This window comes from Heterodontus francisci, chromosome 15 (genome assembly GCF_036365525.1).
Source record: "Heterodontus francisci isolate sHetFra1 chromosome 15, sHetFra1.hap1, whole genome shotgun sequence".
NCBI lineage: Eukaryota > Metazoa > Chordata > Chondrichthyes > Heterodontiformes > Heterodontidae > Heterodontus > Heterodontus francisci.
The window spans coordinates 90,206,978-90,229,875 of NC_090385.1; the positions used below are offsets into that span (position 1 = coordinate 90,206,978).

At 44.1% G+C, this 22,898-nt stretch overlaps 2 protein-coding genes across 16 annotated transcripts in view; one reads left to right on the top strand and one right to left on the bottom strand.

Annotated features, from left to right (window-relative positions):
- The window catches only part of LOC137377780 (sodium- and chloride-dependent neutral and basic amino acid transporter B(0+)-like), a 96,339-nt gene that overhangs the window by 47,234 nt on the left and 26,207 nt on the right, over positions 1-22,898 (top strand). For 2 of the 5 annotated variants that reach the window (XM_068047826.1, XM_068047827.1), the window contains one exon: positions 1,948-2,066. The exons of 1 other annotated variant lie outside the window; for it this stretch is intronic. In XM_068047826.1, the coding sequence (XP_067903927.1) occupies positions 1,948-2,066 (119 nt within the window). Of the gene's footprint in view, positions 1-1,947; positions 2,067-3,632; positions 5,055-22,724; positions 22,873-22,898 lie in introns of those variants that run through there. 2 more of the 5 variants (XR_010976485.1, XM_068047828.1) reach the window with 2 other exon arrangements.
- The window catches only part of LOC137377784 (sodium- and chloride-dependent neutral and basic amino acid transporter B(0+)-like), a 101,221-nt gene that overhangs the window by 2,389 nt on the left and 75,934 nt on the right, over positions 1-22,898 (bottom strand). For 2 of the 11 annotated variants that reach the window (XM_068047843.1, XM_068047838.1), the window contains exon 4: positions 5,108-5,172. The exons of the other annotated variants lie outside the window; for them this stretch is intronic. The gene's annotated coding sequence lies outside the window, so the exon portion shown is untranslated. The remainder of the gene's footprint in view (positions 1-5,107; positions 5,173-22,898) is intronic. 11 annotated transcript variants of the gene reach the window in all.

The window sequence follows — 22,898 nt, forward strand, 5'->3', positions numbered from 1 at the left end:
TTCTTTGATGGTACCTTGTGCCATCTCCTTCAGTCAATCTGTCTATATCATTAATATTATCAACAAATTAGGATTATAGGTATCAGTACAGACTATGTATAGCCTGTCTCATTTAACTTAAAAGGTGTTTCTGGTTCACATTCCATTGTATCGTCATGGATTTTTAACTCTGCCCTTAAAGGGAATTTCAGTGAGATTTGAAAACTGACCATTTATTCAATCTTTAATTCCAAAAGGTATAATGTATTAATTATATCTAAATTCTACCTAATTCAGCCTATTATACCTATATTTCGTTACATGAACAGCTACATTAAAGTAACATTCAGGAACATATCGCCCCATCAGCTGGAAGATTTCATAATACAATTTCTGTTCGATATTTATTGCTCTAATTTCCTTTCCCTCTTCTTTTTCCCAAACTCTACCGCCTCACATTTTCTTGTGCACAGATATTGTGACAAAAGGAAGGTATTTTTACTTAAAAGCAAAATACTGCGGATGCTGGAAATCTGAAATAAAAACAAGAAATGCTGGAATCACTCAGCAGGTCTGGCAGCATCTGTGGAAAGAGAAGCAGAGTTAACGTTTCGGGTCAGTGACCCTTCATCGGAACTCCGTCACTGACCCGAAACGTTAACTCTGCTTCTTTTTCCACAGATGCTGCCAGACCTGCAGAGTGATTCCAGCATTTCTTGTTTTTATTATAGGTATTTTTACTTACCTGACTAACAGGGAGTGGGCTGCTCAGAAAGTCATGGGGAACCTGTAGTTTTCACTCCACAGTGTGTCCGGGATGCAACCAATCAGTTCCCCCCTCTCCCGGAGGTACAAGCCTGATTGATAGTCAGGTGGGGACTCGGTTGATGAAGGTCCCAGGACGAGGTAAAGTTGTTGGAGATAATAAAAACAAAAACGCTGGAAATACTCAGCAATCCAAACCCACCCACTTTTTAATGTTAAAAATCCCTTAGGTGCCTGAGGATAAGAATTATACAATTTATCCTAAACGCTTCCCACACACCAGAGTAATAGGAATGGGATTGGGCAAAATGCATGTTTCAGAGAGTGGGAGAGTGTTTTATGGAGGTGATGGTGGTCTCACCCACAGGCTGGAGAACCAGGGAGGGACCAGCGCAGCCTCCACCTCGGAAGGTCCACCGAATTACAATCAGGCAATTAACAGGACATTGGTGGGCCTTCCCCAGGATCAGGAGGCCATGGGACCTGCTGAAGGCTGCCAGCCAATCAGAGGCCGGAAGCTCTTTTGCTCAGCAATGCCATCGGGGAGGGGTGGCTGCTGTTGGAACAACACCCACTGGAAGCCCAGGATTGGGGAGTGACCCAGGCCAGAGCTAAATGATAGCAGGAGGGATATTGAGGGGTGGGGGTCATGCCGAGGGAGTAATAGGAGAGTTGGCAGCAAGGGCAGGGGGTTGGTTCTCAGCAGGCCCCTTCCTTCCTGATGCTGGGTCCCTCGATCAGGTACTAAGTGTCTTAGAACGAGGAATCCCCCCAACACCCACCCGGGTGGCCACACGGGTTTGCAAGTCATGCTCCCCACGTGGCAACAGGCCTGCCTGCCGCTGGATTAATACCATCAGAGGAGGGAAGAGGTCCTTAATTAAGCATTAATTTCCCCTTAAAAACCTCAACTGGCAATGGGACAGGAAGGCTGTCCATGGGATTTCCTGTCACAGACTTTATCAGGGTGGAGACGGGAAGGTTGCGGGGAGAACACCCACCACCATCCCACCCGATTAAATGCTCTCCCCGCCTCTGAACTCACCACAGGGGAGAGCAAAAAATATCACCCAGGGTTAGTGGAATCTGTCCTTGCCTGCTCCTCTGGTCTGCAGGGCTTTAGTCTCTCCAGTGGTGGGTTTCTCCAGGACTTTGTAAATTATGAATTAGTTACTGATTTCATTTAACATTTCCTTTCATCAGAAGCAATTATAACAACCCTCCTGGACCAGTTCCCTAATTTTCGACAATCGAAGCGCCTTTATCTGACAACTGGTGTTTGCTTGTTATTTTTTTTCTTTGGCCTTGTATATGTAACACAGGTAAGTTGTTCTTCCATAGTTTAAGCTGTTTCCAGATGTAGGTCTGATTTTAACTCTCAAAGGGGATAAGTTTCACAGGATGAAGGAATAACAAAGGACCTGGTGTGTTGGTCCTGTTGTTTTTCACTTGTTTAATATTGTAATGATAACCACACTGTGACAGGAGGGACGGAGTGTGCAGACATAAGAGTGCACCAGCAAATAGCAAAAAATCGAAAAAGACAGAATTAAAGACTTTTTATCTGAATGCATGCAGCATTCGCAACAAGATAGATAAATTGATGGCACAAATAGAAGTAAGTGGGAACTGAATATTCAAGTGTATTAGACATTTCATAATGATAGAAAGAAAGGAACAGAAAGTGGAGTAGATCTGTTAATAAAGGATGAGATCATTACAGTGATGAGAAATGATCTTGGCTCGGAAGATCAAGATGTAGAATCAGTTTGAGCGGAGATAAGAAATAGCAAGGGAAAGAAGTCACTGGTGTGAGTAGTTTATAGACCCCTAACAGTAGCCACATTGTAGGACAGAGTATAAAATCAAGAAATAATTGGGGATTGTAAGAAAGGTACTGCAATAATCGTGGGTGATTTTAATCTTCATATACATTGGACAAATCAAATTGGCAAACATAGCCTTGAAGACGAGCTTACAGTGTATTTGCAACACTTTCTTAGAACAATAACTTGTGGAACCAACCAGAGAACAGGCTATTTTAGACCTGATAATGTGTAATGAGGCAGGATCAATTAATGATCACATAGTAAAGGATCCCCTAGGGAAGACTGATCATTGCATGATAGATTTTCAGTTTGAGGGTGAGAAACTTGGATCTGAAAATTGTGTCTTAAACTTAAATAAAAGCAATTAGAAAGATCTGAAGACAGAGTTGGCTGAAGTAGACTGGGAAAATAGATTAAAAGGTAAGACATTAGATAAACAGTGGCAGATATTTAAGGAGATATTTCATAACTCTCAACAAAGATATATTCCATTGAGAAAGTCTCTGCAAGAAGGTTGAACTATGGCTAACTAAGGAAGTTAAGGATGGTATCAAATTGAATGAAAAGGTTTACAATGCTGTGAAGTTTAGTGGTAGGCCAAAAGATTGGGAAGATTTTAGAAACCAGCAAAGGATAACTACAAAAAAGAGGGAGAATTTAAAATATGAGAGTAAACTAACAAGAAATATAAAAAAAGATAGTAAAAGCTTCTGCAAATATACGAAACAGAGAGTAACTAAAGTAACTGTTGGTCCCTTAGAGGAGGAGACTGGGAATTAATAATGGGAAACAAGGAAATGGCAGAGACTTTGAAAAAGTAGTTTATATGTCTTCATGGTAGATGACACTAAAAGCATTCCAAGAATAGTGGAAAATCATCGGGCAAAAGGGAGGGAGGAACTTGAAACAGTCACTATCACTAGAGAAAAAGTACTAGGAAAACAAACAGAACTAAAGACTGACAAGTCCCCTGGATTTGATGGCCTGTATCCGAGGGTATTAAAAGAAGTGGCTGCAGAGATAGTGGATGCAATTTAATAATCTTCCAAAATTCCCTAGATTCTGGAAAGGCCCAAGCGGATTGGAAAATCGCAAATGTCACACTCCGATTCACGAAAGGAGGTGGACAGAAAGCAAGATACTCTGGCCAGTTTGCCTAAAGTCTATAATTGGGAAAATGCTGGAATCCATTATTATGGAAGTCGGAGCAGGACATCTAGAAAATCATAATACAAACAGAGTCAACATGGTTTTATGGAGGCACAATGGTGTTTAACAGATTTATTAGAGTTCTTTGAGGATGTATCAAGCAGGGTGGATAAAGGAGAACCAGTCGACATAGTGTATTTGAATTTCCAAAGGGCATTTGATAAGCTGTCACATGCAAGGTAACTATAAGAGTTCATGTTGTTACAGGTAATATATTAACATGGACAGAGGGTTGGCTAACTAACAGGAAACAGAGTGTCTGGATAAATAGGTCATTTTCAGTTTGGCACACTGTAAATACTGGGGCACCACAGGGATGACTGCTGGGGCCCCAAGTATGTACAATCTATAATCTATATTAATGACTTCTGTGACAGGACCAGGTGCATTGTAGTCAAATTTGCTGATGATACAAAGATGGGTAGGAAAGCAAGTCCTGAGGAGGACACAAAGTGTCTGCAACAGGATACAGATAAGTTACGTGTGTGGGAAAAAATTGGCAGATAGAGTATAATGTGGGAAAATGTGAGGTTATCCACTTATGGAGGAATAATAAAAAGGTAGAATATTATTTAAATGTGGAGAGACAACAGAATGCTGCAGTACAGAGGGATCTGGGTGACCTTGTACATGAATCACAAAAATTAATGTGCAGCTGCAGCATGTAATTAAGAAGGCAAATGGAATTTGGCCTTTGTTGCAAGGGAACATAGGAAATAGGAGCAGGAGTAGGCTATTCGGCCCATCGAGCCTGCTCCACCATTCAAACAGTTCATGGATAATCATCTACCTCTCCACCATTTTTCCCCACTCTCCCCATATCCCTTGATGTCATTGTCATCTGTCAATTTCTGTCTAGATTGAGATTTCACAGCCCTCTGGGGCAGAGAATTCCAAAGATTCACCACCCTCTAAGTAAAGAAATTCCTCCTCATCTTAGCCTTAAATGGCCTGCCCTTATTCTGAGCGGCCTGTCCCTTATTCTGAGGGGGATAGAGTATAAAAGGGAGATGGAGTATAAAAGTAGGAAAGTCTTGCAACAACTGTACAGGGTATTGACGAGATTGCATCTAGAATACTGCATACAGTTTTGGTCTCCTTATTTAAGGAGATATATACTTGCTGTTGTGTGATCACTTTTAAGAGCGATGTCCCTTTAAGATCTTAGTATGCTAACGAGCTAAGTACCAGGATTCAGTCATATGACTGGAAGCCAGACTCACTCTGCAACTGTATCACCCCATTGGCAGGTTCTGTCAATAGTTAGCTCTGTACTCCATATCATAGTTTAGCTGTAATAAAACTGTTTGAGATCTTTAACATACCTGGAATCCAAGTATCTCATTTATGTTGCATCAGAAAACATGAAGAACTCATTATATGGTGGCAGCTGTGGTGAGAAATAAAGTCTAAGCTGAACACCACAGGTCAAACACCTTTGAAAATGATCTCCCTACAGCCATTAGAGAGAAAGTTTAAAAATAAATACTGGCTCAAACAGTGAAAAAATAACTTAGCTCAGGCTGTAGAAGACAGAGCACAGAACAACAGGCTGCAAGTAAATCTGGTGAGTTATTGTGCCAATGGGTATGGGATACTGCTTTAAAAAAAAGCTTTGAAATCCTTCAAAAGATCAATTCTTTTCAAAAGCTCCCTGTAAAAAACGTGTAAGACCCAGCTCCCTTCCTAGTCTGATCAAAGTCAGCACCATTACAGGAGGCGCCCGTTAGAAAAAGCGTGGAAAAACCCGATCACTGCAGAGCTTTCTTCCATGCAGCCAAAATTTAAAAAACAATTAAACCAACCGAGTGTGAAGACGAGATTCCATTTACAAAGACACAGTAAAAGAAAACTCATAAAACAATTCAAACATGAAGAACAAAAACAAACTCTGGCAGCTTTTTTATATTCATTCATGGGATGTGGGCGTCACTGGCCAGACCAGCATTTATTGCCCATCCCGAATTGCCCTTGAGAAGGTGGTGGTGAGCCGCCTTCTTGAACTGCTGCAGTCATTTTGGGGTAGGTATAACCGCACTGCTGTTAGGAAGGGAGTTCCAGGATTTTGACTCAGCGACAGTGAAGGAACGGCAATATAGTTCCAAGTCAGGATGGTGTGTGACTTGGAGGGGAACTTGCGGGTGGTGGTGTTCCCATGTATTTGCTGCCCTTGTCCTTCTAGTTGGTAGAGGTCACGGGTTTGAAAGGTGCTGTCGAAGGAGCCTTGGTGCACTGCTGCAGTGCATCTTGTAGATGGTACACACTGCTGCCACTGTGTGTCGATGGAGGAGGGAGTGAATGTTTGTAGATGGGGTGCCAATCAAGCGGGCTGCTTTGTCCTGGATGGTGTCAAGCTTCTTGAGTGTTGTTGGAGCTGCACCCATCCAGGCAAGTGGAGCGTATTCCATCACACTCCTGACTTATACCTTGTAGATAGTGGACAGGCTTTGGGGAGTCAGGAGGTGAGTTACTCGCCTCAGGATTCCTATCCTCTGACCTACTCTTGTAGCCACGGTATTTATATGACTACTCCAGTTCAATTTCTGGTCAATGGTAGCCCCTAGGATGTTGATAGTGAGGGATTCAGCGATGGTAATGCCATTGAATGTCATGGGGAGATGGTTAGATTCTCTCTTGTTGGAGATGGTCAATGCCTGGCACTTGTGTGGCGTGAGTGTTACTTGCCACTTATCAGCCCAAGCCTGGATATTGTCCAGGTCTTGCTACATTTCTACACGGACTGCTTCAGTATCTGAGGAGTCTCAAATGTTGCTGAACATTGTGCAATCATCAGCAAACATCCCCACTTCTGACCTTATGATTGAAGGAAGGTCATTGATGAAGCAGCTGAAGATGGTTGGGCCTGGGACACTACCCTGAGGAACTCCTGCAGTGATGTCCTGGAGCTCAGATGATTGACTTCCAACAGCCACAACCATCTTCCTTTGCGCTAGGTATGACTCCAGCCAGTGGAGGGTTTTCCCCCTGATTCCCATTGACTCCAGTTTTGCTAGGGCTCCTTGATGCCATACTCGGTCAAATGCTGCCTTGATGTCAAGGGCAGTCACTCTCACCTCTTGAGTTCAACTCTTTTGTCCATGTTTGAACCAAGGCTGTAATGAGGTCAGGAGCTGAGTGGCCCTGGTGGAACCAAAACTGAGCGTCACTGAGCAGGTTATTGCTCAGCAAGTGCCGCTTGGTGGCATTGTTGATGAAACCTTCGATCACTTTACTGATGATTGAGAGTAGTATGATGGGGTGGTAATTGGCCAGGTTGTACTTGTCCTGCTTTTTGTGTACAGGATATACCTGGGCAATTTTCCACATTGCAGGGTAGATGCCAGTGCTGTAGCTGTACTGGAACAGCTTGGCTAGGGACGTGGCAAGTTCTGGAGCACAGGTCTTCAGTACTATTGCCGGAATATTGTCAGGGCCCATAGCTTTTGCAGTATCCAGTGCCTTCAGTCGTTTCTTGATATCACGCAGAGTGAATCGAATTGGCTGAAGTCTGGCATCTGTGATGCTGGGGACTTCAGGAGGAGGCTGAGGTGGATCATCAACTTGGCACCTGGCTGAAGATTGTTGCAAATGCTTCAGCCTTATCTTTCACACTGATGTGCTGGGCTCCCTCATCATTGAGGATGGGGATATTTGTGGAGCCACCTCCTCCAGTTAGTTGTTTAATTGTCCACCACCATTCATGGCTGGATGTGGCAGGGCTGCAGAGCTTAGATCTGATCCGTTGGTTATGGGATCGCTTAGCTCTGTCAATTGTGCATGCTGCCTACGCAGTTTGGCATGCAGATAGTCCTGTGTAGTAGCTTCACCAGGTTGACACCTCATTTTGAGGTATGCCTGGTGCTGCTCCTGGCAAGCCCTCCTGCACTCTTCAATGAACCAGGGTTGGTCTCCTGGCTTGATGGTAATGGTAGAGTGGGGGTTATGCTGGGCCATGAGGTTACTGATTGTGGTTGAGTACGATTCTGCTGCTGCTGATGGCCCACAGCGCCTCATGGATGCCCAGTTTTGCATTGTAGATCTTTTCTAAATCTATCCCATTTAGCACGGTGGTCGTGCCACACAACACGATGGACGGTATCCTCAATGTGAAGGCAGGACTTCGTCTCCACAAGGACTGTGCAGTGGTCACTCCTACCAATACAGTCATGGACAGAAGCATCTGCGGCAGGCAGATTGGTGAGGACGATGTCAAGTATGTTTTTCCCTCGTATTTGTTCCCTCACCACCTGCCGCATACCCAGTCTAGCAGCTATGTCCTTTAGGACTCGGCCAGCACGGTCAGTAGTGGTGCTATCGAGCCACTCTTGGTGATGGACATTGCAGTCGCCCACCCAGAGAACATTTTGTGCCCTTGCCACCCTCAGTGCTTCCTCCAAGTGGTGTTCAACATGGAGGAGTACTGAGTCATCAGCTGAGGGAGGGCGGTAGGTGGTAATGAGTAGGAGGTTACCTTGCCCGTGTTTGACCTGATGCCATGAGACTTCATGGGGTCCAGAGTCGATGTTGAGGACTCCCAGGGCGACTCCCTCCCTACTGTATACCACTGTGCCACCACCTCTGGTGGGTCTGTCCTGCCGGTGGGACAGAACATACCTGGGGATGGTGATGGCAGTGTGTGGGACATTGTCTGTCAGGTATGATTCTGTGAGTATGACTATGTCAGGCTGTTGCTTGACTAGTCTGTGGGAAAGCTCTCCCAACTTTGGCACAAGCCCCCAGATGTTAGTAAGGAGGACTTTGCAGGATCGACAGGGCTGGGTTTGCCGTTGTTGTTTCCATTGCCTCGGTCGATGCCGGGTGGTCCATCCGGTTTCATTCCTTTTTATTGACTTTGTAGCAGTTAGGTACAACTGAGTGGTTTGCTAGGCCATTTCAGAGGGCAAGTAAGAGTTAACCAGATTGCTGTGGGTCTGGAGTCACATGTCGGCCAGACCAGGTAAGGACAGCAGATTTTTTTCCCTAAAGGACATTAGTGAACCAGATGGGTTTTTACAACAATCAACAAGGGTTTCATGGCCATCATTAGACTAGATTTTAATTCCAGATTTATTAATTAAATTCAAATTCCACCCTCTGCTGTGGTGGGATTTGAACACATGTCCCCAGAGAAATACACTGGGTCTCTGGGTTACTAATCCAGTGATAATACCACTATGCCACCACCTACCACCTACCGCTAGTCCACAGTTGTGTAAACAGACCGACTTAAGTGCAGAAAAAACAAACTCTTGAAGCAAAATAAACACAGAGCACTGTCAAACACCTGCTGCTGTCAATCAAAGCAGCTAATTTCAATAACAGAGTTTCTTAAAGGGGAAAAAGTCAGGAGTCATAGAACAAGACTTAAAGCAAGTTGTAAAGCAAAAGAACGGCAGAAAGATGGATACCAAATCTCCCAGCATGAATTGGAAAGCCATTAATATCCTATCTGAGTTCAATATTTTTAAACAAAGAATGCAGTTATGGTTTACTGACCCAATAATTGTCGAAACAGGCCCTCATAATGCTAATAGCAGTCAGAAATGAGGGAATACACAGAATCAATATCTCTGGATTATCTGACGAGGGCCAGAAAGATCCTGCAAAGATATGGAATGTGCTAGAAGATCAGCTCCGATAATGAGTGAATTTTCGAATTCACTGCCTGGAATTGATGTCATACAGGCAACAGCAACAGGAATCAATAGACCAGTTCATCATTAGATACCGTAATAAGGGAAACAAATGTGATTTCTCAGAAAATGAGATGTCAGAATGACTAAATGGAGCTAGTGATTGAATCAACACCCATTGAAGCATTTCAGAAAGACCTCTTGGGGAAAAAGAAAAGTCACAGCATTGATGCCCTGCTGGAAGATGACAGGAAATATGAAGTCATTGTAGCTGAACAACAGCATCTGCAAGCACTAGCTGCAGCCAACAGTATCACCACCATAACCAGATTGAAAAGAGCAAGCAAGTTGTGTGGTAAGTGTGGTCTGTCCCATTCACTGTGAAGTTATCCTCCATTTCAAGACGATACAAAGCGTCCGGTACAAAAGGTCACTGGGCTTGCCTAGACAAGAACTCTCGCTCCAAAGACGTGACCAGAAGTCACAGCTGAACATAGGCAATTAGATGACAGACACAGCAACAGGGCAACAGCATCAAGGAAAGCGTCAGGGACCTGCAAAAATGCAAGCTCATACATCAGGTCCACAGTAAAACAGACCTGAGACAAGACCGAGAAGCAATTTATAGCCAGAAGATGAACAGGTGTTTCACATTGTGAATCTGACACATCAAGCTGAATTTTACTGATGCCCCGACATCGGGGGTTGTGTTCGGGGTGGGGGGGGGGTGGCGGCAGGGAAACTCTTTCCGGGAGAGAACCACTCGGGCCTAGATACCGAGAAGGCCCTGCCCCATTTTACCGGTGGTGGCGACACTTTGGGGCGGGCTCCCCCTCCCCCCCTCACCCCCCTCCCCCCCCCCCCACCGCCACTTGGCAAACAAAACATAATTTATATATGTTAGTAAAGCTTAATGAATGCATATTAACCTACCTTTCAAGGATGGCCATCCCATGCTGATATTCCAGCCAATGGCTGGAAGTTCTACTCCTTTGGATCTCCGTTCAATGACCCGAGGCGTAACACTGGTGGGGAGGGAGGAGGAGTCAAATTTTCATGGAGAGAGGTGGGGGAATGGCAACAATGAACAGAACTGTTTGAGGGGATGGTGGGAAGGGTTTCAAGGTTAAAGCAATGAACGTTCAGGAGGGAAAGTTCGTGATCCATAATTTAATTTTTTGGGGGAAGAGGACAAATAAACAAGCAGATTATTCAGTGGGAGGGTGGGTAAGGAGTTTGGAAGTGTGAATAAAAGTTTATTTTAATAGTTCGTATGACCTGTCACTTTAAACAATAAAATCCAACGGAAGGGCCTGAAGCCCTTTAACAATGATGCCAGCGCCTGTGTGGTCACGCGGGATGCTGTTGCTGGGGAGGGAGCGCTCACCCGCTCTACATCAAGGTGGGGGGGAATTCTGCCCCATCCACATTAATGATCCACCGCGTGAAAGATCGAAGAGGCGACGCCGTGCACGTCTTGTGCGTGCACTTTCTCAAGCTAGCCGCCGAGAACGACAGTGAGCTGTAAACATCCAGCCCATCATGTTGATGAAGCCAAACAACTGGAAGCTTTTGCTACTATTAACATCATGTGCCCAAAGAAAGTTAAGATTAACACCGGCACTGGTGCAAATATCCTACCAGTCCGAATGCTGAAGGGTATGTACCAGAGTCATTGGAAATCAATGATGCAATGGACAATTGCAAAGTTAACTGCATACAATGGGTCACCCATTCCTTTCACTGGCACACTGACAATGCAACGGAGCTCTGGCAAGTCAGCAGGGAAACCAAAAATATTCCACCTGGTAGAGACGAAAGGACCAGCAGTGGCAGGACTACCAGCATGTAACGACCTCAACATCGTGACCATCCATAAGGCCATTAAGGTACCCATTACAACAGAAGAGACTACATTGAGTCAGTCCATGACTGTCATGCTGGCCCCCACCTGCCAAGAATGAGGCATATTAATTTTGTCAGATGAACATTGATTTTAAACTTGCTGGGAAGAAGAAAAGGCCTGTTACAAGGGCTGCCAGACACTTAGTTGAAAAACATTTACATACTGACAGAGAGTACTTGTGGAGACAAAAGGACCATTTCCTGACGCATCCAACCCACAATGGATTTTGATCACCAGACATTGAAGGTATAAGGAAGAGCATTCCAGAGACTGCTAAGGTGATACAATCCACAAAAGCCAGGACTGTTTAAAGCAGTTGGTCACATGGCTAACTGGTTGGTCCACGGTGTTTTGAACTAGCCACAGAGTTTTTGAACTCAAAAAAGACTGTTTGTTCCTGGAGTGAGAAGACCTCTCCTGTCTGCTCCCATCTCTTTCTCACAAGTCTCTGGACTCACTGAGGACAGATGAACTTCAAGAGAGAAAAGTCTCGAATAAGGTTTAAGAAGAATACTGGGCCCCAACGAAAAGCAAGACCTACCTACAATCAAGGACTTTACAACGAGCTCGAAGAGCAGTAACCAGAACCATCTTCAGATAGTGCCTCAAACTTTTCCACTTTATTTTTTCTGCTCTTTTCTGTCTCTATCTGCATGTGTGTATCACCTGTGCATGTTAGCGTGGGCGCATCACGTATCTGTAGGCGCTAACTGAATTAGAGTTTAAGTTGAATAAAGTTCAACCTTTTTTCTTTAAACTTACGAAAACCTGTTTGGATAGTTTCTTTGCCTTATAATGGGAAGTTAGTGAACAAGGATTCACTAAGGTGGAGCTAAAAGCAATGGTGTGTTTAAATTAAACGCTGTTATGGTAAGACCAGGCGGAGACTGAGAGGGAATCCTAGACCCATTTCTCACCAGAAATTTGGAGGCTAGTGTTCAGGTTCTTATCCACAGACAAACAAGAGAAATTGGAAGTAGGAAGCCAAATTGTTCCTAATCAGAAAAGAGCAAGATTTCAATACAGGTTTCTTTGCGTTTGTGTATGCTAGAATACTAACATGTCTGTGACTGAAGCTAGTGGCTCCCCAAGCCAAGGTGAAGTAACTTGGGATAGTTTAAAAGCACTGTCGATGGAGAAGTTGAGAAAAATGGCTGAGCAGTGTGAGATCATTGTATGTGGCAAGGCTAGGAAGTCTGAACTCCTAAGACAAGCAGCCAACTATTTTTCCCTGGAATCTGAAGAAGCAGAAGCAGGGTTAGAAGTAGCCTCTGAAAGGGATTGCTAGCAGAGATACAATTGGAAGAGGAAACTGAAATTAGAAGAGAGGGAGAAAGAAAGAGCCTTCCAGAAGGAACGTGAAAACAAAGAGGACGGAAAGAGAGAGAGAGAAAGAACCTTCCAGAAAGAATGCAAAGAAAGAGAGCTGAAGCAGCTTGAGTTAAGTAGCGGGTGACAGAGTAACCCTAGTGAAAGCATGGTCAATATGGAAAAGTGTAATTCAGGGCTGGATACAGAATTGTTAAAACCATTTCAACTAACCCCAAAATTAAATGAGGAAAATGTGGAAGTGTTTTTTGTGTCCTTTGAGAGACTGGTAAGGCAGCTAAAATGGCCAGCTGAGACCTGGCCTCTTTTATTACAAAGCAAGCTAACAGGAAAAGCCCATAAGGTTTATTCCCTGTCTCCAGATGCGAGTTGATCAAATTATGAACTGACAAAAAATGCTGTCCTCGGGGCATATGAATTAATACCCGAAGCCTATCACCAAAAGTTCTCAAGAAGCAAGCTAATAAAACTTATCTGGAGTTGAAAAGAAGTAAGCAACTGGCTTTTTACAAGTGGCTGAGGGCTCTTAAAGTACAGCTCAGCTATGAGAATCTCAGAGAAGTAATTCTGTTAGAGGAATTTAAACACTCTTTCCCACTCTCCATAAAGACACATGTAGAGGAGCAGTGGGTTCAGAGAGCCCGGCAGGCAACCATTCTGGGTGATGAGTTTGCTTTAATTTATAAGTCGGTTTCCCAGGGGACAACCTTTCCCAGTCACCCCCACAAACTCTGAAAATGACAAAGGGTGGGAAGGTGATAGCAGCCCAAGCAGTGCTGAGAGAGAAAGAAAAGCAGGAGACATGGGGGTGGGGGGGGGGGGGGGGGTGCGGGGGGCTCCTCTAGCCAAAAAGGAATGTGCTGTGAGCAGGAGTGAGACCTGGAGCCCTGTGTGCTTCCATTGTAATAAGGCAGGTCATCTAAAACCTGACTGCTGGAAACTAAAAGGGAAACCAGTAGGGTTAATCAGGGCACATTTGCTCAGTGAAGACAGGACACTGATGGAAAGCACAGCAGAACAAACTGTGGCTTTAACTGCAGTAACAGTGCAACCCAGGAGGCATACTACGAGAAGTGCAGGAAAATTTAATAGGATTCCTGAAGGTTATCAGGGTTTTGTGTCTGAAGGGAAAGTAACCCCATACCCCTCGCATGGGGCAAGCAAGCCCATAGTAATTCTCAGGGACAAAGGGGCCACTAGATCCCTTTTACTGGGAAAAGGCCTGACCTTTCCCCCAGAGAGTGCAGTGAACACTAGAATGGTGGTGAATGGTATTGGAGGGCAGTGTATGCCTGTACCTGTACACCGGGTGCACCTGGAGTGCGACCTAGTTTCGGGACCGGTGACTGTCGGGATTGTTCCTAGTTTGCCTGTGGACGGGGTTGACCTGCTCCTAGGTAATGATCTGGCAGGGGTGAAGGTGGTAGCCCCCCCAGTAGTGAAAGAAAGACCGCAGGAGGTCACAGAGACAGGGCAGTGGCAGGAGACGAATCACCTTCAGTTTTCCTGAATGTGTGGTGGATCAGGCCATGATTAAACCAGCTCTCCCAGAGGAGACAGCATTGGCACTGCAGGCAGATGATCATGAGGTCTGTCTATCTCAGACTTTCTTTGGAAAGTTAGAAGACCCAGGGAATGAATTAAATGGATTTTCCCTAGCTGAGGCTCAGCGAGCTGACCCAGTATTGCAAGAGTTAGCACAGGCTGCCCAGTCTGAAATGAAGTAGAGGGAGTCCCTGATTGCTACTATGTAAAGAATGAGGTACTGATGAGGAAATGGAGTTCTCCTCACAGGCCTGAGAGCAAGGAGTAGACAGTAGTTCACCAGTTAGTGGTGGCGCAGAGGTACCAGAGAGAAATATTAAGAAGGGCTCACAAGACTACAGTGACTGTACATGCCAGTATACGAAAGCCAAAGTCCGCATAAGACAGCAGTTTGACTGGCCAAAACTCCACAAAGATGTGGTTGAGTACTACAGTAGTTGCCACATGTCCCAGGTTGAGGGGAAACCCCAACCTACAGTGAATCCTGCACCCCTAAGTCCTGTATCGGTGGTTTTAGGACCCTCCAGCAGAGGGCTGATGAACTATAAGGGACCCCGCTGAGAGCAAAAGGGGACAGGCAGGCACAAGGCTGGCAAAAGTTTAGAAAGGAAAGGGGAAAAAGAGATAAAGAGGGCAGGTTAACGGAAGTCCGGGAGGAATCCCGGATGAAAATCCCTACTGTCCGGTCAGCCAACCCTGAGAAATTTGAAAAGTTAACCCCACATCCTCCTATGCAAATGCAGGCATCAGAAGCACCCTACCAGAATTGCTAATGGGATTTACTGGAACCTGCAGAGACAAAGGAAGACCCCTAGGTGGCAGAGAAACCAGGAGGGTGATGCCTCACCTCATCAAAGTGCCACAGGGGAGTGCAGTAGAGTCTGCACAGATACCTGCAAGCAGGAGTGTCCCAGAGGACAAAGGGGAGATTAACAAAGAATCCTCCTCCACAGCCCAAACAAAAGAGGACCACACATCCCCTGAAGCCTAAAGCCTTTGCGTGACTCAGCAAAGCACTGAAAGAACGTTCAGGATAGACCCGGCCGCTACTGACTCTCCTGGCAAAAAATAATTCCACCTCAGGGCTAATTAAAACTTACCATCTCAAAGCCACCCTCGACAGTCATGGAAATGGGCAAACTGAAGAAAAACCTCCCGCTACCAAGAAAAGACAGGCTGCAATGTGAATGACTGAGAGAGAGAGAGAGACGCATGCTTTTTCCTGTATCTTCCTGTATCTTCGACTCTTTTTAATGAAATGTACTTTTCTCAAAGCGCATTTCATTCCATTGGGTGTGAAGTTGTCATGCAGGCCCCCACCTGCCAAGAATGAGGCATATTAATTTTGTCAGATGAACATTGATTTTAAACTTGCTGGGAAGAAGAGAAGGCCTGTTACAAGGGTTGCCAGACACTTAGCTGAAAAACGTTTACATACCAACAGACAGTGCTTGTGGAGAGAAAAGGTCCATTCCTTGACACATCCAACCCACAGTGGATTTTGATCATCAGACATTGAAGGTGTAAGGAAGAGCATTCCAGAGACTGCTAAGGTGATACAATCCACAAAAGCCAGGACTGTTTAAACCAGTTAGTCATATGGTGTTTTGAACTAGCCACAGAGTTTTTGAACTCAAAAAAGACTGTTTGTTCCTGGAGTGAGAAGACCTCTCCTCTCTGCTCCCATCACTTTCTCACAAGCCTCTGGACCCAAAAGGTAACATGAACTTCAAGAGAGAAAAGTCTCCTACATCGAACAAGGTTTAAGAAGAATACTGGGCCCCAACGAAAAGCAATACCTACCTACAATCATGGACTTTACAGCGACCTCGAAGAACATTAACCAAAGCCATCTTCAAATATTGCCTCAAACATTGCCACTTTATTTCTTCTGCTCTTTTCTGTCTCTATCTGCATGTGTGTATCGCTTGGATGTGTCGCGTACCCTCAGGCGTTAACCAAATTAGAGTTTAAGTTTAATAAAGTTCAACCTTTTTTCTTTAAACCTAAGAAAACCTGTTTGGCTAGTTTCTTTGCCTTATAATGGGAAGTTAGTGAACAAGGATTCACTATGGGGGAGCTAAAAGCAATGGTGTGTTTAAAATTAAACCCTGTTATGGTAAGAGCAGGTGAAGGCTGAGAGGGAATCCTAGACCCCTTTCTCGCCTGGTCGTAACAATGAACTAAAAAAAATACATCGGACAGGACAATTACACGTGTACTGAAGAAGGATGGAGCAATCAGGATCTGTCTAGATCTGAGTCATCTAAACCTCTTCCTAATGCAATGCCTTCAGAAGATTCCAACACAAGAGGAATTGAATCACAAGTTCACAGGAGCCAAATTCTTCTCCAAGTTGGATGGATATTGGTCTGTACACCTAGCTAAGGAATCTCAAGAAGTCACTACCTTCAGGACACCATTTGGAAGATATTGCTTTCAGAGACTACTCTTTGGCTTTTCTGTCCATCAAGATTTGTTTCAGAAATATATGGACAGAATTATAGAAAACATGCCTGGTTGCATATGCATTGCTGATGATATTACAGTAATGGACAAAACCAAAGAAGAACATGATCAAAATCTCCATTCACTGATGGCAGTAGCTCATCGCGAAGGGCTAATTTTTAACAGCAGAAAGTGCCAGGTGAATGTATGTCAGTTCAATTCCTTTTGGTTCCATCTATTCCTGTTGCAGAATCCATCCTGACCCAGGCAAAATAGAAGCTGTAAGACATATGCCTACCCCACAGGACAAGGAAGACCTCCAGAGGTGTGTTGGTTTTTTCAACTTCCTGTCACCTTACATTTGAAATTTTTTTGACAAAGCATCATTGCTGAGAGAGCTCCTAAAGAAAGACGTACCATTTGTTTGGCAGGAGGACCATCAGCATATGTTTCAGTCTCTCAAACAATCATTGTCAGCAGAAACCTGCACCCTGCAGTCCTATGATCCAAGGAAGAAGATATCCCTGGAAGTTGACACTTCACTGAAAGGGCTAGGAGCATACATCCTATGGGATGGCAAACAAATTGTATTTGGGTCCAAATGTTTATCCACAGCACAATCCAATTACTCAAACATAGGGTGTGAAACACTTGCTCTGGTGTTTGGAATCACAAGGTTCCACACCTACCTGTTTGGTAAGTAGTTTATGGTGGAAACCGACCATAAACCGCTGGAGATGATCTGGTGCAAATCATTGACAAACGCACTACCGCGACTACAGCGGCTCATAGTGAAAGTACAGGGGTATGACTTCAATGTCTGCTACAAACCTGGTGCCAAAATGGTCACCTCGGATATGCCGAACCCAAGTGTTATGACCAGGTGAGAAGGGAGTCTAGGGGTTCCCTCTCAACCTTTGCCTGATTTAACTGTAACAGTGTTTAATTTTAGAAACACCATGTTTTAGCTTCCCCGTCAGTGAATCCTTGTTCACTGCTCCAATTGTAAGGCAAAGAAATCAAACAGGTTTCCTTAGATTTAAACAAGAAAGGTGGAAGTTTATTAATCTTAAATTCTAATCCCGTTACCAACTATGAATATGCGACGTGACCACGCTAGCATGCATACGCGATAAACACACACGCAGATAGAGACAGAAAAAGTAGAAAAGAATAAAGGGGAACAGTTTGAGGCAATATCTGTCAGATATTTACTGTCCTTTAAGTTCAATGTGGAGTCTTTGGTTGCCGGTAAATCCCGCTGTTCGTTGGGGCTTAGTTCACGCTTCAACTTGTTTCAATGTTGGAGTCTTTTCTCTCTTGAGGTTTATGCGTCTTCCATATGTCCGGTGGCTTGGAAGAAAGCGAGAGAGAGAGAGAGACAGCCAGGCAAGAGACTTGCTTGTTCCAGCTTCAGTTGCGAACTGCCTTCGGAATTCAAACTGTCGTGTGGCTAGTTCAAAAAACCTGGACCAGCCAGTTAGTCGTGTGACCAGCTGGTTTAGCCAGTTCTGGCTTTGTGGATTGTCTTATCTTAGCAGGCCCTGGAATGTGCTTCCTTATACCTTCAATGTCTAGTGATCAAAATCCATTTGGGTTAATTGGAGCAAGGAATAGTCCTTTGTCTCCACAAGCAGTGTCTCTTAGTGTGCAAATGTCCTTCCAGCCCCGTGTCTGATGTTTTTGAAACAAGTAATTTCTTCACTCCAGCAACAGTTTAAAATCAATGTTCATATGACAAAATTAATATGCCTCATTCTTGGAAGGTGGGGGGTCTACATGACACCGAGACAAAATAAAGAAGTTCCACTGGATCTACAAGTAGACAGTATGGACATCAAAGTGAAAGATGTGTTCAAGATCAATTTATTGCATTTTGATCTGCACAAGTGTGACCAACTGCAATCAGAAACAGCCAATGACCCACAGCTGAAGGCCCTGTTGAGAGTCATCATAGAGGTTTGCCCGACATGTTAAAAGAGGTGTCAGAAACCTTCAGATGTTTCTGGCCTTATGGAGATGAACTCAGTATCTCAAGAAGTGTCACCTTCAGGGAAAACAAGTGATTGTGCCCAACGCTCTCCAACAGGACATCTTGTCACAACTTCACCAAGGCCATATGGGCATAGAGCAAAAAAGACATCTGGCACGAGACATTGTTTATTGGCCAGGGATCAACAATAACATCAAAAGGTTAGCGAGGATGTGTGAGGCTTGCCAGAGCCATCAGCAGCAACAACGTAAAGAACATCTACACCCTCATGAGATTCCGTCAGTCCCTTGGCCCAAAATCACCACTGATCTATTTTCTGTTAATGGCGAAGACTTTATCTTAGTCACTGACTATTTCTCCCAATTTCCAATTGTTAGACAGGTAAAAGACACTTCAAGCACAGTCATCACAGACACATTGAGTGCAATATTCAGTCTATTCGGTGCATCTGAAGAAATTGTTTCTGACAATGGGCTACAGTGTAGGTGCAAACTTTTTAGGGATATGTGTGCCAAATGGGGTGTAAATCATGTAACGTCCTCACCACATTACCCTCGATCTAATGGTTTTGCCAAGCGAATGGTTCGCACAGTCAAAGCATTTATCCTAAAGTGTAGGACAACGAAACAAAAATTTTGTGTTGCCATGTTACACCTCAGAGCTGCAGCTGTGGATATGGGCTTACCGTCACCAGAAAAGATCATGTTTGGCAGACAAGTGCAGACGACTCATGGGACACTGGCACCAGTACTGGGGAAAGAGAGAGCTGTTCCGTTGGGATGGGCTTCACTTGAACCGTGCTGGGACCAGTGTCCTGGCAAATTGTAAAACTAGGGTTGTATATAAGGCTTTAAACTAAATAGTTGCGGGGAGGGTTAAATTGAAGGGAAGTTTAAAGAGTCGAAAAGTAATGAGAGAGCAGAGGTGCAGGGTAGTGAAAGGGCATTAATCAGAGTGTGACAGGATGGGACAGAGAATAAAAGCATAAGAGTACAGAAATTAGAACAAGAGTAGTAAAAATGGTAAAAAGTCAAAGCTTAAGGCTCTGTTTCTGAATGCACGTAGCATTTGTAACTAAATAGATGATTTTAATCTGCATATAGACTGGACAAATCAAATTGGCAAGGCTAACATGGAAGACGAATTTGTAGTGTGCATCAGGGATTGTTTCTCAGAACAATATGTTGCAGAACCAACCTGGGAACAGGCTATTTTAGACTTAGTAATGTGTAATGAGGTAGGATTAATAAGAGATCTCGTAGTTAAGGATCCTCTAGGGGGAAGCGATCAAAACATGGTAGAATTTCAAATTCAGTTTGAGGGTGAGCAACTCGGGTCTCAAACCAATGTCTTCAATTTAAACAAGGGCAATTACAGAAGTATGAAGAAAGAGTTGTCTAAAGCAGGCTGGGAAAATAGACTACAGGGGAAGGCAGTAGATGAGCAGTGGCAGACTTTTAAGCAGATATTTCATAACACTCAGCAAACATTTATTCCGGGCAGAAGGAAGGACTCGATCAGCATGATGAACCACCCGTGGATAACAAATGAAGTTAAGGAGAGCATCAAATCAAAAACAAAGGCGTACAAAGCGGCGAAAGCTAGTGGTAGGCCAGAGGATTGGGAATTTTTTAGAAACCAGCAGCAGATGACTAAAAAACTAATAAAGAGGGAGAAAATTGATTATTAGAGTAAATTGACAAGAAATATAAAAACAAACAGTAAGCGCTTCTACGGGTATATAAAAAGCAAGAGAGTAGCTAAAGTAAGTGTGGGACCCTTAGAGGATGAGACTGGGGAATTAATAACAGGGAACAGGGAAATGGCAAATAATTTAAAACAATATTTTGCATTGGTCTTTAAGGTGGAGAGCACCATAAACTTCCCAACAATAATAGATGAGCAAGGTATAAATGGGAGGGAGGAGCTTGGAGCAATCTCTATCATGAGGGAAAAGGTGCTGGACAAACTGATGGGACTAAACCAGACAAGTTGCCAGGACCTGATGGCCTGCATCCAAGGGTTTTAAAAGAAGTGGCTGCAGAGATAGTGGAAGCATTGGGCGTAATATGGCAAAACTCACTGGATTTTGGTAGGGAACCAAAGGATTAGAAAACTGCTAATGTGATACCACTATTCAAGAAAGGAGGGAGACAGAAAACAGGAAACTATAGACCAGTTAGCTTAACATCAGTCATTGGGAAAATATTAAGAGTCCATTATTAAGGAAGAAATAGCAGGACATTTAGAAAAACATGATGCAATCAAACAGAGCCAACATGGTTTTATGAAAAGGAAATCATTTTTGACAAATTTGTTAGAGTTCTTTGAGGATATAACAAGCAGAGTCGATAAAGGGGAACCGTTAGATGTAGTGTATTTGGATTTTCAGAAGGTGTTCGATAAGGTGCCACATAAGAGGTTATTGTACAAAATAAGAGCTCAGGGTATTGGGGGTAATGTGTTGGCATGGGTTGAGGATTGGCTAACACACAGAAGACAGAGAGTCGGGATGAATGGGTCTTCTTCAGGTTGGAAAGCCGTAACTAGTGGGGTGCCACCAGGATCGGTACTAGGACCTCAACTATTTACTATCTATATTTATAACTTGGAGGAAGGACAGAGCGTAGTGTATCCAAATTCGCTGATGATACAAAAATGGGTGGGAAGGCATGTTGTAATGAGGACACAAAGAATCTGCAAAGGGATGTAGATAGGTTCAGTGAGTGGGCAAAAATTTGGCAGATGGAGTTCAATGTGGGAAAATGTGAGGTAATCCACTTTGGTAGGAAGAATAAAAAGGCGAATTATTATTTAGATGGAGAAAGACTACAAAATACTGCAGTACAGAGGGATCTGGGTGTTCTTGTACATGAAACACAAAAGGTTAGCATGCAGGTACAGCAAGTAATTCAGAAGTCAAATGGAATTTTGGCCTTTATTGCTAGGGGGTTAGAGTTTGAAAATAGGGAAGTCTTGTTACAACTGTACAGGGTGTTGGTGAGGCCACATCTGGAGTACTGTGTACAGTTTTGGTCCCTGTATTTAAGGAGACAGTTCAGGAAAGGTTCACTAGGCTGATTCCTGGGATGAAGGGGTTGTCTTATCAAGAACGGCTGAACAGGTTAGGCCTTTATTCACTGGTGTTTGGAAGAATGAGAGGTGATCTTATTGAAACATATAAGATTCTAAGGGGGCTTGACAGGGTAGATGTTGAGAATATGTTTCCACTGGTGGGGGAATCTCAAACTAGGGGACATAGTGACAGAACAAGGGGTCACACTTTTAAAACTGAGATGCGAAGGAATTTCTCTGCCTCAGAGAGTTGTGGAGGCTAGGTCACTAAATGTATTTAAGGAGGAGGAAGATAGATTTTTGAAATCTTGGGGGATCGAGGGTTCTGCGGAGCAGGACCAAAAGAGGAGTTGAGGGCTGGGACAGATCAGCCATGATCTTATTGAATGGCGGGGCAGGCTCGAGGGGCTGAATGGCCTACTCCGATTCCTATTTCTTATGTTCTTATGACTCTGCCAAGCCATCATCTGTCCAAATTCTTCTCGATGCAGGAGACACTGCTCGACAAACAGGGGAGAATGGAGATGGTGCATGACCAACACGCAGGGGTGGAAGTACCTCAGGTACATGTCGGACAAAAGGTCAGGGTCATACACCCCACAATGAGAACATGGTTACCCGCAGAGGTATCTGGGGTGTGATGTGAGCCTGCGTCCTACGAGATTACAACATCTAGCAGAGTGGTGTTGAGAAGGAACCAAAGCCAAGTGAGAGGTGTGCAGTACTCCAATTGTGCACGGCGGACTCGAGGGAACACGCTCCAATGGTGGGGGTGTGACAGATCAACAGAACGGCAGCCAGTGCTTTGACAACATGTCTACAACCCCAGGACAGCCAAGGGTGAAATCCACATCCCCAGAAGGTTATACCATAACCAGATCTGGAAGAGTTGTCAAACCACAAAAATGATACATGGATTCTTAAGCCTCTGCACGTGTAAAGTTCATAAGCTCTATCCATGTGTAAATAATGTTGATGTTATCTAATTTTATGCATTTTTACTTGTAACATAGGAGATTCATCTTTGGAGCGAAAGGGAATGTTGCACGATTGCCTTTCAGAGCAATGCCCCTTTAAGATCTTAGTATGCTAAAGAGCTAAGTACCAGGACATAGTCATGTGACTCGAAGCCAGAGTCACTCTGTAACTGTAACACCCAGAGTAAGGTTCTGTAAATAGTTTGCTCT